This window comes from Babylonia areolata, chromosome 26 (genome assembly GCF_041734735.1).
Source record: "Babylonia areolata isolate BAREFJ2019XMU chromosome 26, ASM4173473v1, whole genome shotgun sequence".
NCBI lineage: Eukaryota > Metazoa > Mollusca > Gastropoda > Neogastropoda > Buccinidae > Babylonia > Babylonia areolata.
This window is the reverse complement of record NC_134901.1, coordinates 13,655,823-13,673,333: the sequence shown is the minus strand read 5'-3', so window position 1 is coordinate 13,673,333 and position 17,511 is coordinate 13,655,823. Positions and strand designations below refer to the sequence as shown.

The 17,511-nt window shown below is 40.9% G+C and overlaps 1 protein-coding gene across 1 annotated transcript; it reads left to right on the top strand.

Moving 5' to 3' along the window:
- Positions 1–4,243: 4,243 nt before the first annotated feature.
- LOC143300561 (transmembrane protein 231-like) lies at positions 4,244–16,432 on the top strand. The gene is made up of 7 exons (XM_076614318.1): positions 4,244–4,384; positions 5,811–5,980; positions 7,579–7,707; positions 9,183–9,326; positions 11,326–11,407; positions 14,380–14,488; positions 15,120–16,432. The coding sequence occupies exons 1-7, from the start codon at positions 4,246–4,248 to the stop codon at positions 15,286–15,288; spliced, it is 942 nt and encodes a 313-aa protein (XP_076470433.1). The 5' UTR covers positions 4,244–4,245; the 3' UTR covers positions 15,289–16,432.
- Positions 16,433–17,511: the final 1,079 nt, after the last annotated feature.

The following is a 17,511-nucleotide window of genomic DNA, read 5'->3' as shown; positions in this document are numbered from 1 at the left end:
ACTTTATTGTCTTTCCGAGATTGGAAAAATGTGATAAAAACAAGGATGCCAGTTTTGCAGTGTCACCTGAGAACGAGTTATTAGATTAAATCATTTCAAATACTTCCTCTCTGATGTCACACATGCCCACCACAACAATCGCGCACGGGACACCAGAAAGAAAATGTAGAGTGCACAGAAAATATCGATTTAGAAAAGATATGTTTCGGGTTTTTAAGTGGTACTGTAAAGGAATGCACAATTCAACCTTTTTCGTGGATGACATAAGAAATCCTGTATCAGGTATTAGTTTGAATATTAAATAGAGGAGGTGGTGCAGACATATTCATTTAAAACAGTCTTTGTGGAGATGGTGCAAACAGCCCAATATCTGTTTCCACACGACCACTGAAGTTGTATGTTTGCCCACTTCTCTCATACACTGCCCCCAACCTCACCCGCTTCCTTGTATAAAGCCCGTGCAGGGTAAGCGGGTGCAAAACACAAAGTTATTGAGCAAAGAATTACATGCGCATTAGTCAGACAGACAGACGAGCATACAGTCGACATACAGACGAACAAACAGGCCAGACCAGCAAGGGTGGAAGACGAGGAGGAAAGGGAGAGAGAGGGACAGACAATGGGAGAGGAGGGGGCGGGGGCCTGAGAACTGGGGGAAAGGGGCAAGGAGGTGACACAGATGTAGGCCACAGAGAGAGGGAGGAAGAGAGAGAGAGAGAGAGAGAGACGGGGAGAAACAGGGAAACAGACTGAGAGACAGACAGACAGGCATGCAGAAAGGGAGACATACAGACAGACTGGCAGAGACATGGATGCAGAGACAGAGACACAGAGAAAGATTACAGGCCAAGACAGAGAAACAGAGGGAGACAGTGAGAGACAGAGACAGAAATGCAGACAGACAGACAGACTTTCTGAGCACCAGACTGCTGCAGACATTATGAAGAGGGAGTTAATTTGTTCCTCGCTATTTCGGACAAAATGCAATCAGTGTTGTGGCCACCTGTCTCCAGCCCCACTGGGAATCACGCCAGAACATTGGCTGTGTTCCTCTCATGTTGGAAGTTAGGGGTGTAAGTGGAAGGGATGTTTTTAACACATAAAAATACACACACACGCGCGACCACGAGCATGCACGCACGCGCGCACACGCACACACACATACGTATGCACACACACACACATGCACGCGCGCGCACCCTTCAGCCCCTACCCCCAACACACACACACACTGTTCAGTTTCAGTTTCTGAAGGAGGCGTCACTGCGTTCGGACAAATCCATATACGTAATACCAGATCTGCTGAGCAGATGCCTGACAGCGGCATGACCCAATGTGGCAGTCAGGACTTGAGGGCATGCATATGTGTGTATACCGTATCACAGTGCTGGGATTTCTTCTGTAGAATTTTGCGAAGAGGACAACGCTTATGTTGCCAAGGGATGTTTTTCGGTGTGTGCTGCACATGAGACCTCGGTTTATTGTCTCATCCGAATGAGACGCTCCGTTTGATTTTCCTGTGATGTGAGAAGGGCGAGAAATAAAAAATGGCTGTGGGACTGACAAAAGAACCTGAAAGGCGAATCTGTCACAACAACAAAATGGAGGTATTCGATGTTGTAAGTTATTCAAGTACTAATAGTACTTTCACACGCTGTCTCCCTTATCATATCCTAGCTGTCTTTTTGTGTTTCTCTGGGTTTTTTTTACACGTGGCAGTATCTGCACCTGTGGGACTGTGAGCGTCGGTAGGTGAGAGAGTGGGGAAGGGACTGCAGAACTCCTCCTGACTGGAGGAAAGTCAGTCACTTGTGAGTGAAGGAAGCAGGGCTCATCTTCTGGAGACGTTTTCCCTTGCAACACCTGTGGGAAGTGCTGTGCATCCAGAATCGGCCTCTTCTCCCATGTGAGGGCACACACCGACACATAAGACTGCCTGCCTACTCATCCGTCGGTCCGACGGGAGACTTCATCTCTCTGGATTTTTGGTTGTTTTTCCTCCATCAGACCCAGGGTCTCTCTCGCCATGTCAGTTTCCCTCCTGTCTCTACAAGCCTCATAACTAGTCCCTCTTCCCTGTCTTCTTGTCCTGTATCTGTTTCGTGTTCTCTTTCCTCGTCTCCCTTACTTAGCCCCCCTTCTCTCTGTCTAATTTTTATGTTCTTCTCTGTGTCTTGGGTCCGTGTCGCTTTCTCAGGTTCTCCCTGTGTCTATAAACCCCTTTGTGGCTCTTTTTCTTTCCATATTAGTCTCAATTTCCCTTGTATTAGTTTCCCCCCTTGTTTCATCAAAACACTTGTCACTGTCTGAGTGTCCAAGTCAGTCTCCCGGCGTTCTCTTTGTCTGTAGACCCTGTCGAAGTACCCGTTGCCTACGTGTTTGAGTGTGACTGTCACTTTGTGTACAACGTCTTTGTCTCCGTTTCTCCCTATTCTTCTACTGTCTCCATGGTCTCTGTCTTTGTCTCCCCCCCCTGTCTTCCAATGTCTCCCCAGTCGCCGCCTCCCTGTGTCTATCTCAGTATTTCATCCTTGTTTCGGTCTTTCCAGTGTCCATCTCCAGCCTATTAACTTTTTTTTTTCAAGTGTTTCTACTATTTTTCACATCTAGGGGCTTGTTCCTTTATTTATTTATAGTCTGTTCATCTAAGATGATGATATTATACTGTAAATAACTGATATTATTATTATTATTATTTGGATTATTATCGTTCCTATCATAATGATGATTGTTTGTATTAATTAGAAATATCGACATTTCTTTACATTCGAATGTAAAGGGGGGGGGGTTGAGGTAGGGGGGAGGGGACTAAGAAAGGAAGAGAGAGAGAGAAACAGACAGACAGACATTTAGGAGCGTCCAAGAATCGAACCCACAACTTTCAGATTGCGAGCTAGGCGCTCAACCAACTGAGCCACGCAGACACCTGAATGGTACAGCTAAAAGATAAAGTTTCTATCTTCATGAACTGTGCTCAAAACTTGCATTCACTGAAACCGTGCCTTGAATAAGTTAAAGAAGAGGAAAAAGACAAAGAAGAATGGTGGTGGAGAAAGAGAGAGAAAGAGAGAGAGAGAGAGAAATCAGAAGAATAGATGAATGACGATGAGAAGGAGAAAGAAACTGATTGAGAGACAGATGGAGGTGTGAGTCCGCAGACGAAGGGGGAAATAAAGAAAAAGAAAAGGAATAAACAAGTTAAAGAATGAAAGAAAATGAATTAAAATGAGAGAAAGAAAACGATATTCGAGGTCATGGGTATTTATGGAGATAGCCGCCCGATCCCCTCATCCATACCCATTTCAACGAAAGGGAGCAAACCAAGAATGCGTCACTATGGCTTTTTTTTTTTTTTTTTTTTTTTTCCGATAGCCACCCCTATGTGAACTTCAGCTGGACCATCCATGCATTGATTCTTAGGTCCCTCTCAATCTCTCTCCAACACACACACACACACACACACACACACACACACACACACACACACACTGACACTCAGTGACACACACACACACATACACGTGCACACGGCACACTGACGCGCGCGCACACACACACACACACACACACACACACACACTCACACACACACACTCACACACACAGTGGTGCCAGACTGTGACCACGAACAACAAAGAAGAAGAACAAACAAACGAAATCAAATCATTGACGCCAGCTGACAGCCCTGCTGATCGCAAGGGGCTCTTTCAAGAATGAAAACCCGTCTGAAGTTAAAACCAATAACAACCAAACCATGTCAACAGAAGGACAAAAACAATATCAAGAACAAGGATGAACAAGCGGCATAACTTAACGGTCTTCAAAGAAAGTGAGGAGGAATGCAAATCATGTTAAAAGAACAAGGGCAAAGCAGAATGCAATAACAAATAAACTAAATGAAAGTCAAGGGGAAATGAGCGAGGCATGCAACTTTCAAGCCAATAAACTCGCGGGTGAATAAAGGGAGCGAACTGCATAATTCAATACAAACCTTCAGTCAGAATAGGTAGCGTCCCATTTCTAAAGAGCCTGGAGAAAATGTACCCGTGTTGTTCTGTGGTGGGAATAAACACAAAGATAAAAAAAAAAAATTTTAAAAAAGGAATCTGATATATAGAAATTCCAACGGATTTTTATTACTTTTCGGGTAGTTCAGAATATTGTATTGGCTCACAAACGTTTTCTTTTCTTTTTTTCAACAACTCTCCGCAGCAAATATAGTCTGCGGTCCGGTAATGTTTGAAAATGGCGGTGTTCGAGGTCTTCGCGCACCCGGAGCTCCGTCGCTACAAAACGACGATTGTGTCCAAGGCCACAGTTTTCCAAATTAGTTGTTTCCTGCTGACCTTCATTGTGCCTCTTTTCATCGCCTATAGAAGTGGAGGTGAGATTGTATGGGTAAAATCGACGATACAAGTCAGCAATGTGGTTACTACGGGAAGATGCTTGAAGCAGCATGTTCGTTCATGTTGCCGTACGGAAGCGTTTATGTCAACAACAAAAGATACGGTCCACATTATTGTGATGAATTGAAACAAAGTGAAGGACATACCTCTCAGTATGGATTATAGTTTTACGTTTATCATTAAACGGATTGAACCAGCACATCCACAGGACTGATATTCGTGGCGACAACAACAGTAAATGACACACTGACACAAGCATCATATTCACTTTATTAGAGGATACCCATTGAAAATGACTAAATCTTAATGTTTCATAAAACTTAACGTTCGAGCATAGATTAATTGTTTATGCACAATTTTTCACACACACGCACACGCACACGTACGCATGATTTGTACATGTTCAAGGAACATCTACTATGACTTGTGAATGCACAGAGTGTAATTTATTCACCAACTTAGAGATTGGACTGCTCTGACCCTGAGAAAATTGCTGCGTCATCTGGAAGGTGACCAAGCAACAATAAACCCAGATTTACACACAGCTGAACCATCCCTTACAAACAAGCAAGCAAAATCTACAATAGACTGCTGGAGAATTTCGCAGCCATCTTGTGCATGCACATCTAACCTTTACTCAAAACTGGGGGAGTGCCGAAGGTGACTGACATAGACAAAAGCAGAAAACCTGCTGTCCTCCATTTCTTCAGTTGATACCTTCCATTGCTACAACAAGCTCTGGTCAATGAGATGCCATTGTATGCACACACGCGTTCGGACAAATCCATATACGCTACACCACATCTGCCAAGCAGATGCCTGACCAGCGCGTTGGGTTACGTCCGAATTTGGATTTGTCCGAACGCAGTGACGCCTCCTTGAGCTACTGATACTGATACTGCACACACGAAAAAGAGCAAAAATTTCAAAAAAAAGAAGCCTGCCATTCTGCCTCTCTCAGTCGCCTTTGTTGCTTGAAATTTCAGAGAGCCAATCAACTTCAAGAGCACAGATCATGTGATGCGCCTCTATAAGTCATGTAAGCATGGAACTATCCAACAGTCTGTTGATTGTTTAATGCCTTCCACCTTCACCTGCTTTCAGTCCCTTTTTCAACAATGTAAGACAGGATATAAAAATAAAATCTTTTGTTTTTAATTTTCCAATTTTATCTTAACAGGTAGGGAATTCCATAAATTTCGTTTAGAATTTCTGACACACAAAGACATTGCACTGAGGGACTGTGTGTGTGTTTGTTGGACTGAACAGCTGTGACCCACATTAATTTCAAAGATGATTGAAAGCAAAAGAAAGACACTAATTGATCATGGCAATATATATGATGATCATGATGATGATATAACATATATATATATATATATGATTATATACCTTTGTCATCAGGATTTTGGTTCAAAGAATCAACATACCAGGAGACACCAGTGGTGGCCTTTAAACATGAGCTGATGCTGGTGCTTGACCTGCAGGGCAACCCTGGAGACTTTGTGACCTACAGCACCTTCCAGGCCTATAACCAGCTGCAGGAAAACAGACTTAGGATTCCCCTCATCACAGTAAGTGTGTGTGTGTGTGTGTGTGTGTGTGTGTGTGCATGAAAGACACAGAAAGAACTCAGAACTCACAACTTTAATATCCATCTAGATCTATCTGTAAGTAACTATATATATATATATATATATATATATATATATAATAGTAAAGAGTGGTAACTGTCTCCATTCACAAGGTACACAACTTGAAATCAGTGCTGTTTACGCAACCGATTCAGCTAGCACACAGGTAAATAAAAGGTACATTGGAACAAACCCAGACACTTTTCTCAAAAAAAGGAAGCGCCGGACCTGCCCTTATACCGATCATTTGACATGTCTACACAGCAGCAAAGACAGAAGAAATGAGCCAACACAAATTAGTTTTTATTCAAGACTGGCATAGCCTCTTTAATCCTGAACAAGCCACACAGAACACACACACACACACACACACACACACACACACACACACACACACACACACATTATATATTTGTGTGTGCGTATGTATACATGTATGTGTGAAAGAAACAAAAGACTCAGAACTTTAATGTAATGTCACTGATCTAAGTATGAGTGTGAGCATGTGTGTGTGTGTGTATGAAAGAAACTAAAAACTGACAACTTTATTGTAGTGTCACTGATCTATATATAGGAAATGCGCTCCACGAACAAAATTGCAGCACGCACCATGCACACACATTAACATACTGAGTTGCTGCCCCTGGACCATGCAATTTTTACTGCTGCAGTCAACCCTGCAAGAACAAAGTTGAGGGGTGTAAAAAGCTTTGCCTTCATTTGTAAGAAATTTTCAAACACTGCATTCAGAGAGCTTCAGAAAGTAGTTTTTCCTTGACACTCTTTCATGACAAAGGTCCTACCTTTTACCATTGTCTGTGGCAACAGCCAAAACCAAAAATAGGAACCAGTAATTGTTACTGTCCAGAGGCACAATTTGTCGGTCATGGTCAGAAATGTTTCAAGTAAATGTGAGGGAGAGAGAGAGAGAGAGAAGTGTAGCCTTTTAGGCTTACAATGAACTGCATAAAAAAAGATCAACTATTAGAATCCCTCTTATTACTGAAGTGATGTGTGCATTCATAATGAGTGCTTCTGCACATGAATTTTTTATGCCATACTTCACTTTCATATGGTTTGGGGTTGGGGTTTTTTTTTGTTGTTAATGAATATGTATTATATTTATAACCAACACAGAGACAGATGTCTACTTACAAAACAGTGCATTTATTTTTGTACAAGGTCTTTGTTTCACATTTTTATTTTGAAACAACTACCCAGCAGTGGAACTCTGTGTAAGTGATAACTGTCTATTTTTGCTCCCAGCCATCTGCACTCATATGGTGTACATTTTCACTACTTTCATTCTTGTGTACATGGGTGAGTATTTCCACATTATACAGATTTGGTAGGGGTTTTTACATTTGTTTTTGTTGATATTGTTGTATTTTCCTTTGTTTTTGGAATACTTAAGACCCAAACTTTGGTTAAGCGCCACCCTAGACCTTGCAAAAATAAGTTGCTCCTACCCATTTGTTTGCATGTGTGTGTGTGTGTGTGTGTGTGTATGTATGTGTGTGTGTTGTGTTCTTGTCCAGTCTCGGGAGGAGGATGAAAACGGTGATGGACGGGCTGACATGCTCAAGTTCAACCTGGAGATGCCACTGATGGACACAGAGAACGTGGTGGGAGTGAGGCTGGTCCTCTTCTTTTACTACAAACTGCTGGTCAGTTGGCTGCTGTCAGTGTGTGAGTGTGCATACAAGATACAAGATTACTTTTTAATTACACATAACCGTGACCCACTAGTGCAGACTCCGGCAGGGGTCTGATTCCTGTCCTGTGCAAACTACTATCCGCCTATGCGGAGAAAACGAAAGTAGCTACAGCCGTAACCTCCCATATTACTTTTTTTTTGTTTTATCTCTAAAAGAGACATTGTTGACTTGTTTGCAGATTTAAAAAAAAAGAAAAAAAAAGAAGCAACATTAAAAACTTCTAAAAAAAGGAGGGGGGAAGGCATTTCATCCAGAGAACAATACAGATATTTATTATTCAATAAAAACACAAATTCATAAACAAATTCAGCACAAGCACCACAGCACATTCTATGAATCCAAATTGTACAAATTCCCCATTAAAAAGATTTTTTAATCAATGATATTCAATGAATAAAGTAACTATCAAGTAAGCATCCACACAACAAGAAAAAAAAAAAGAAGAGGAAAGAAATTATGCATTATAAACTTGAGTACTTCAGCAGACAAAAGGGAGTTATTTTATTATGCTAGGTAGTGCTGAAGCGAGTTGAGTTCAGTCCTGTTGGACAGTATTTTCTGTCCCATTGGAACAGAGACAAGAGGCAGGCACTAAACTACAAGCCGCACCAAAGTCAGTGACCTATCCTGCTCACTCCATCAGACACCAAAACACGAGAAAAATGTATCTGAAAATTGTCTTCATTAATCATACAAAACACATGGTATTCTTATTTTTAAGAAAGACGTCTCACTTTTCTTGTCAACAAACCACACCCACCCACATGCATGCACATGCAGTAAAAATCTGAATTTCTAATTCATCGCAGTTCACATTAAGCAAACGACAATGCCTTTGTGTAAATGTACCTCATTTCATTTCCTGGCAAACACAAATGTACCTCATTTCATTTCCTGGCAAAGTACAAGTTTTGATGGTTTTTTTCACAATGTTTGTCAGCTTGATGTCAAACTGCAAAGCAACAAAAGTTGGACAATTATATATTTCAGAGTTTCAAACTGAAATCTCATTTGTTTAGCAGGAGAATATGAGAAATCTACAAAGCCCTTTTAACTTGGCTGATTTTACGAAAACTTAACAAGGCAAGTAACTGACTGGCTTCTACATCAATGGGTCATTTCAAAATTGTATGCATCAGTGACCGATGACTGACACAAAACCTAAAATCTGCGATAGTATCCAACCAATGTTCAGTCTATCTATCTATCTGTCAACCTGTCTGCCAGTCTGTTATCCATGTTCTTATGAATGTGATTTTTCCTTTCTTTTTTTTTCTTTTTTCTAAAATCATGAATGGATCAGGAATCTTTACTGTCAGCGTGGGGAGTGGGTGCAGCTTAATGACCTATAGGCTGACGCCCTCAGGGTCACATCGTCCAGGGCTGAGGTCATGGTGTCACCCTCCTCAGTTTCCATGTTGCAGAAATACTCATCCTTCCACATGGAGTCGCTGGCCATCATCACGGAAGTGGCGCCCTCCCCTGCTGCCAAGCTGTACGTCAATGGTGACCTGGTGGTCCGTCAGAAACAGGCCTTGGCTCACCGCGGCATCGACAGTCGCTTCAACGTCAGTGGGGGGACATATCCTGTTTGGTTAAAAATCCTGGGGCTTTCCTGGGACTCTAACATGAGTGGGGGACAGATCCTGTTTGGTTAAAGATCTTGGGGCTTTCCTGGGACTCTAACATGAGTGGGGGACAGATCCTGTTTGGTTAAAGATCTTGGGGCTCCATGGGACTCTTTTAACTGTAATTTTAGACAGTCAGAGACCATCTTCAGAGGGTTACTATAATGCTGCACTTTCTAATCAGGTCTGTGCATTGTTATACAAAGGCAGGCATACTTTCTAGTCATAATTGTCTAGGTTTCTGGGCCAAGCGGTGGTGAAGGGAAGCAACTCATCTTCACAGTCGATTATCCCAGCATCAGACTACAGAGTAAAGCTTGCATACACGATTTTCACTCTTTTGTGTGTGTTCATTTCAGACATTTTTATAACACAGCAAGGACTCGCTCAATGAATGTGCAGTGTGCATTTCTGTTTACGATGCATCAAGTGTATACATTTATGCATTTTCAGAAGCCCTGGGGTAGAAAGGTAAGGTGCATAGTGGGAAGAGTGGTGGGGGAAAGCTTGGCTGTCACCTCAGTATGTGTCTGTGCCTGTGTTCGTGTATGTGTGTGTGTGTGAAAGCAGACTGAAATTTCAGTTTCAAGTTTTTGAAAGCCCATGGGCTGATCCATATGTTATGACATATCTGCTTTATTAACAGAAAAAAAGAAAGAAGAAAAGGCCAGATGCCTGACCTACACATGAACCCTAAACGCTATCAGGCCTTAAGAACGTACTATAGTCATGTATAAAACATTAACCTCAAATGAGATATAACCGGTAAACAAATGAAATAAAATAGATAAACAAGCAAATACGCTGACACGTAATGCAAATAGATAAACAAAGTAATTAAATAGATAGATACATTAAACATGAAAAAAAAAGAAGAGATTCATAGAAGGCGAATGATTGAAACAGAATAAAAATATCCAGACCGAATTGTCAGTTATCTCCCTTCCCTTTCCAAATGTCACTGTCCCATCTCAACATGCACTGTAAGAAGTCTCCATCACTGAGCTGACAACTGGTCAGACTAATTGGATGACACTTTATACAACAGACTGTCTCGTTCTTTTTCCTAGGCGACACATACAGGAGACATTTTCTTTGTTGTAAAATGTAGGGTTTATACAAAGTCATGGAAGTCTGGAAAAATGAGAGAACCATTTCCAGGGCTGGGAAAGCCTTGGAAAATGAGATAACTATTTCCAGGGCAAGAAAAGTCATGGGAAAATGAGCAGAACCATTTCCAGGGCTAGAAAAGTCTTGGGAAAATGAGAGAACCATTTCCAGGGCTGGAAAAGTCTTGGGAAAATGAGAGAACCATTTCCAGGGCTGGAAAAGTCTTGGGAAAATGAGAGAACCATTTCCAGGGCTAGAAAAGTCATGGGAAAATGAGAGAACCTTTTCCAGGGCTGGGAAAGCCTTGGAAAATGAGATAACTATTTCCAGGGCTAGAAAAGTCTTGGAAAATGAGAGAACCATTTCAAGGGCTGGAAAAGTCTTCGGGAAAAAACTTTTTTCCCCTTTAGAGTCAAGAAAAGACTTGAATTTTTGATAAAAACCATTGACCAGTACCGTTCAGCAAAGAGATTAATACATATTGTTTGAAATATAAAAAAAAGAATGAGAAAACGATCTAGAAAACAAAAAGTGATGAAATTTGAGCATTGATACCAGGATATCCGCTGATCTCTTTCGTCAGCAGTGCAGCAGGTAAATTTTTCATTCAGTTTGGCATTGTGTCTGGTATGGAAAATTTTCAGTCTGGTCTGGAAAAAGTATACATGGAATTTTGTTTGGTCACACCTGTGGGATCCCTGTAAAATGCCTTAGTTCTCTATGTTGTAAAATGTATGTATCTCTTTGTTGTAAAACGGGTGACTTTTGTTTGTTGTGAAATGTATTTATTCTCTTTGTTGTAAAACGTTCCATGTGGGCGTGTTTTCAGGATTCTCTGATTGACAGCAGCAGTTCCTTTGCTGAGGAATACAACCTGCAGAACCTCATTGAGAAGTACAACAAAAGGAACGGTGAGCACACCTGTTTACCCTCGCTATTCAGACATGATTTATATATTTCATGTCTGAATACGTCATTATACTGATTGCAAGCAAACTACATTTTCGTAACCATCTGAAATACAGATATTTCAAAATTAGATGCTATCATGTATTTCTGTTCCAATGTTTTTTTATTGGTATTCATTGCGCATGACAGCAGCGCAGTCTTGTTTTCATTTTGGGGGAATGGGGTACCATTTTATAAGATGGAAAACTGTGCGCAACGTTTGTCGGCTTGGGTGCATGAAAACATAGGTTGTGCAGATTTTTTTGTGATTTTATTGCATGCTAGACTTTTTAGAAATAATTACCACATGCAAACAAAGTATGCAGACCAAAATAATTGTTGCTTCTGAATGTAAAACCAGCTTTGTACTGAAATGGTTTAACCTCTTGACTGCGCTGTTGACGTACGGCGTACGTCATGAAATGTCGCTCAGCAATGCTGTATTGACGTGCGCCGTACGTCATGTTACAACGTTCTATGTTTCGAGTCCCGCATTATAGAAAATACAGTCTGCTAACCATTAAATTAGCTCCCCTGATAGCTCTTTATCTCCTGAGTTCCATAAGCTAAAATTATTCATTGGATTGGCATATTTATGGCGAAAGTTTTGCAAGTTTGTACGAAGCTCAAGTTGTGTTTGCAAAGCCATGGCTGAACGCAGACAAACCCCAACACTTGCACTTGTATTGAAAGAATTCTTTCGTGATGCAAACAGTAGAGATGAAGATTGTGGACTGAATGAGACAGAACTGCGTGAAGTTGATGCCGAAGACGCTGATTTTGACAGTGCAGGGGGGTGGGAGGTGGAGTTATTGACGAAACTGAAGACAGACAAGCTCAGCTGATTCAAGATGCAGGTGGGTGTTTTCGAGGTTTGTCAGTTTATTGTTTGCTTTCTGTTTGTTGTAACAATGAATATGACTGCATTGTGTGTGTTTTGAATGTGTTAGCTGTGGTAAGTGGCTTCGTCAGTCACTGATCAGTGTATGTGAGTGAGAGTCAGTCAGTCACGTGGGTACTGTGACCATCACAGCCCAGGGGGGCGTGGCTTGCTGGCTGGCTCATTGTTGATGACAGCGTGTGTCGCTCGCCTGCAGCTTTCTGTGCGTTCGTTCCTGAGTGTGTATTGGTTTGTTGTTGTTGTTGTTATTGTTGTTGTTGTTGTTGTTGTGTGTGTGTGGTGTGTGTGTGAGTGAGAGAGAGAGAGAGGGGGGGGGGGGAGATGATGTTTATAAAACTGAAATCAGAGAATGATATACAGAACTGTATGCCTAAATTACTTTGTAAATGCAACACTTGTAGAAGTGTGTGTGTGTGTGTGTGTGTGTGTGTGTGTGTGTGTGTGTGTTGTCATTTTGTTTTGTATGAGAAAGAGAGAATGAAGGGGGTGTGGCATACCATGAACCAGTTTCAGTGTGTGTGTGTTTTGGGGGTTTGGGGTGGGGGGGTGGGGTAGGTATGTGTGTGTTTGTATTTCAGCTTCTGAAAACAATCAGAAATAAAATGGTACCATTTCATGATCTTTTTATATGTAAAAACCAAAAACCAAACCCAAAACCCAACAAACTTAGTCTTTTATGCAATGTGTTTCAGTTATGCAGCATGGTGATGATCATGATGTTCATCCTGGATCATCTGGAGTTGACAACTTGCCACAAACCTACAGCTGAAGACCAGCAGCAGCAAGACCAAAGGGCAGTAAACAAGCCTCCAGCAATTCTGGATTACAACAAAAACATGGGTGCCATGGACCATCATGACCAACAACTGCATCCCTACAATGTCACAAGGAAAACCCTGAAGTGGTACAAATAGCTGTGTGTGCATTTTCTACAAATTGCCATGCTGAATGCACACATCCTCTACAAAAAAGCAGGCAACAACAGTACACTCCTGGACTTCAGAAGGATGTAATTAGTGCCATGATTTTTGGTGACCAAGACACTGCTAAAGATGACCACGCTGTTTGTCTTGTGTGGACGACACTTCATCCCACCTACCCCACAGAAGGCCTGGCCACAAAGGAGGTGCAGAGTCTGCTGGAAGAAAGGACAAAGAAAGGATGTGGGGTTCTACTGCCCAGACTGCCCCAGCAAACCAGCACTGTGTCTTGAAGACTGTTTCTGCAAGTACCACACACTGGGTTTTTACTGGCGATAGATCCTGGGTGAGTACACCCTTTTCATTCTTTGTGTGGACTGTTTTGGTGTCTTATGCACCTGGACACTGTTGCTCAGCCTTGGCAGTGTGTGTGGTTGATCACAACAGTCACAAGAAAGACAGATTGAGAACCTGGTTGATATTGTAGCACCTACATGGTGGAATGACAGTCCCAATTTTTTTTATTAATGCATTTTATGGAATTTTTCTGTTAGATTGACTCATTATTTGAACATGTGAGTATCAAAAACAAAATCTTGGTTCATTTTCCTTTCATTTGATATATACTTTTATGCACTTATCTTCAGTACTTTTTGAAATATAAGCAAATTAAAATCATTGGCGTGTTTTTCTTGTTTTTCTGAAAATTTTCTCAGCATACGCCATAGCAAAACGTACTAGCAGTGAAGGGGTTAAGCAAACCTTTATAAACTGTCAGTTTATCATTTTCATCATTGTCTCTCTTCTGAATTGGTGTCATTAGTTTCAAGTAGATTGTGCATGTGTGAAGGTTTGTGGTTGTTTTGTTGTTGTTTTTTGCTTGTGGTGGGTGTTATGTATGTGTGAATGTCAGTGTGTGTGAAGTGTGTGTGTGTGTGTGTGTGAGGTGTGTGTGTATGTCTGTGTGTGTGTGTGAAATGTATGTCTCAGTATACATGTCTCTGTGTGAAGTTTGTGTCTGTGTGTGTGAAATGTCTGTGTGTGTGTGTGTGTGTGTGTGTGTGTGTGTGTGTGTTGAGATGCTGTGTTTACCTGATAACACCTGTGTGACCAGTGACCACCCGACTAGTGACGCCAGACAAGGTGTGGACGAGCGGCAGAGGGGCAGGGGCACCCTTCATCCTTCAGGCCGACATCGCCTACCCTGCCGAGGAAACCTACCGGTATCCTTTGTCTGACAGACACTGTCACTGGCACACTGGCTCATCTTGTCTTTTTCAGTTTAATGTTATATATATATATATATATAAATATATATATATATATAATTTATGTGTGTGTGTGTATGTGTGTGTGTTTTGTTGTTTTTGTAATTGCTTTTAACTTTCGTCAGTTTGAAACTCAAAACAAACAGACCGAGATATAATTTTCTTCCTCCTTTTTTCTGTGTTGTTGTTATATGTATTTGGCATGAATTTATCAGAAAAAAAAACAAGTTTTAATCTGTTTTAATATAAATCACAGAAATAGACTTGTGCACTTGTTTACACAAGGAATGACAGATATGTTCAAAAATATGTTATATGTACACCTGTGAACAATGAAAGAAACACCACATGCACACGTACACACATACACACACCCACACACCCCATTACCTAAGGTCAATCAACACTACAGCACACTGCCACACACCCAGTTTTCGGACAACATGCAGATCGGGTCACACTCTCTCTCTCTCTCTCTCCATCTCTCTCTGTGAAAAGGGTCAGGAATCTGGGACAGAGAGTTTACCAACCGTTGACTGATAGCGAGCGGTGTCAGCCTTGTTGTGTCCTTGACAAAAGCCCACAGATACCGGCCAGGCTTCTGGTACATGATCAAGTGGGGATGGGTGCAGTACCTGGCCGTCCTTGTCCTCTTCCTGTACATCTTTGAGAGGGTCAAGGTCTTCGTCTTCGTCAACCAGCTCGTCACCACCATTGTGGAGAGAATCACCGACAACAAGAATAAGATGATGTGATTGGGTGACAGTGTGGAGTGTCTGTGTGTGTGTGTATGAGAGAGAGAGAGAGAGAAAGAGATAAAGAAGACTGTGGTGTGATAAACACACTTTTCGCGTGATAAAAGGAGTTGTAGGAGTGAAGAGAAAGTGGAGTAAGGTGAATAAATGTGAAAGGGATTAGCAGAAGAAAACCAGTGTTGATATGACAGATATGATACGATGCTTTGAAACGATACTGACACACTGTTGCAGCAGTTTCATTCTGTGTTGCCTTTTTTTTTTTTTTAGGGCAGATAGTGCTTCTGCACTTAGTCTCTCTGCTATTTCTCTCTCTCTCTCTCTCTCTCTCTCTCTCTCTCTCCGTCTCTTTCTATCTCTGTCTTGTCTCTCCATCTGTCTCTCTCTGTCATGTCAGTCCATCTGTATCTCTCTGTTGATCTATTTATCTGTCTGTCTGTGTATCTGTTACTATACACTTTTTTTCTGATTCAAAGAACTGACACATAAACTCAACTTGAACATTCCACACTCAGAGAGACAATGTGAACACACCACTGAGAGGGATAAACATAGTGTACAGGTCAGTAGAACATATCTCAAAGAGCTAAAAAAAATAATAAAAAAAATTTTTTAAACTGACAAGCACAAAGGATGGTTTGAAGCAAGAAAGCAGCGAGTCACTTATGCTGATTTACTGCAGTTGAAAGAAGAGCTGAATAAGAGAATTTAAAAAGAAGGCATGGGTTAGAGCATTTTCATAGTATATGGGTTTCCATATTGTCTTTTTGGCGATTAATTTTTTTCTTCTTTATTTGACTTTGTTTTGGTAATAAGACATGCACTTCAGTGGCTTGATAGCCCCTGGACCCTTGCCTCAAACTTTTCAGCATTACAAAAAACCAGTCACTCCCACCAATGAGAAGGATATACTGGAACAAGGGGGTAAGGAGGATATGAAAAGTCAGAAATTCAGCTAAACGTGTAGAAGGAATATTGAAATGTGAAATACTGGAACAAGGGGGTAAGGAGGATATGAAAAGTCAGAAATTCAGCTAAACGTGTAGAAGGAATATTGAAATGTGAAAAAAAAGGACATTAATGTGGTGGAAATAACAACTGGAAAGAGGGAACATGAATCAAGGAACAGAATTGAGCAAGATGAGCTGTGCAGATTAGAAAGAGAACAGATATGTTTTGGAAAAAATGGAAGTGTCCAGAAATATTTTGAGGGATTGAACATGTGGAGAACAGGTTTGAAATGAGGAAAATAAAATAGAAAAACAAAGAAAGCCATGCAAAATTGGTTTTTTAAGTGTTCTGAATCTGTGAAAAGAGAAATATGAATTTGGTCAAGCTGTTGACAGGTGGGGCTGGAGAGCCAAGAAAATGAAAGTTAGGAAGCTGTGGGAAAACAGAATTTAAAGCTGCTTTTTTTTTTTTTTTTTTTTCTTCTTTTTTTTTTTTACAGTGGAAAGAGATATTAATGACCAGATTTATAGGGTGGTCTGTGATCTGTACAAATCCACAACTGTCATAAACAGCTTTTGTTGTTGAAGATAGAGGACATTGACCTATTCTCATTTATGTCTGGTTTGCACAGATATGTATTTTGGTCTCCAAACTGCCTTAATTTTCTGCGTTTGTTTTGTTTGTGTGCATATGTGTGTCTGTGCATTTATGTTATTATTTATATTGATGCATGTATGTGTGTGCATATACAAGAGTGTAGGTTTGTGAGTGGCTGTGTATACGTGAGCAAGAGTGTCTGCTCAGCCACATGTAACAATGTTGCGCATCAGCCATGAGAAAAGTTTCAGGAAGAGAGGAGGATGAAAGGGAGACAAAACGTTCATTATAATGTTTTGTGCGTGTGTGCCTACATTTTGTTTTTTTAAATGAATTATTTGACTGAGTGATGATCAGTAGTACCAGTGATATCTTTATTCAGTCTACATATATTGCTTTTTTTATTGTAACACAAACAGTGACACATGTTTTTTTAGTTGAGTACTGTATTAACTTGTGTATGTATCAGCTTGTGTGTGTGTGTGTGTGTGCAAAAATGCATGATCAGTGGGTGTGTGGATTTTTTGAAAGTGAATGCCATTTACATTCATTCCAGTCCAACTAGAACATAATGTATATGTACATATATTGATATCATGAGGTATTTTCTGGTGTCTGTGTTGTTCTTTGTGTGTGTGTGTGTGTGTTTGTGTGTGTGTACATGAGATGGAGATG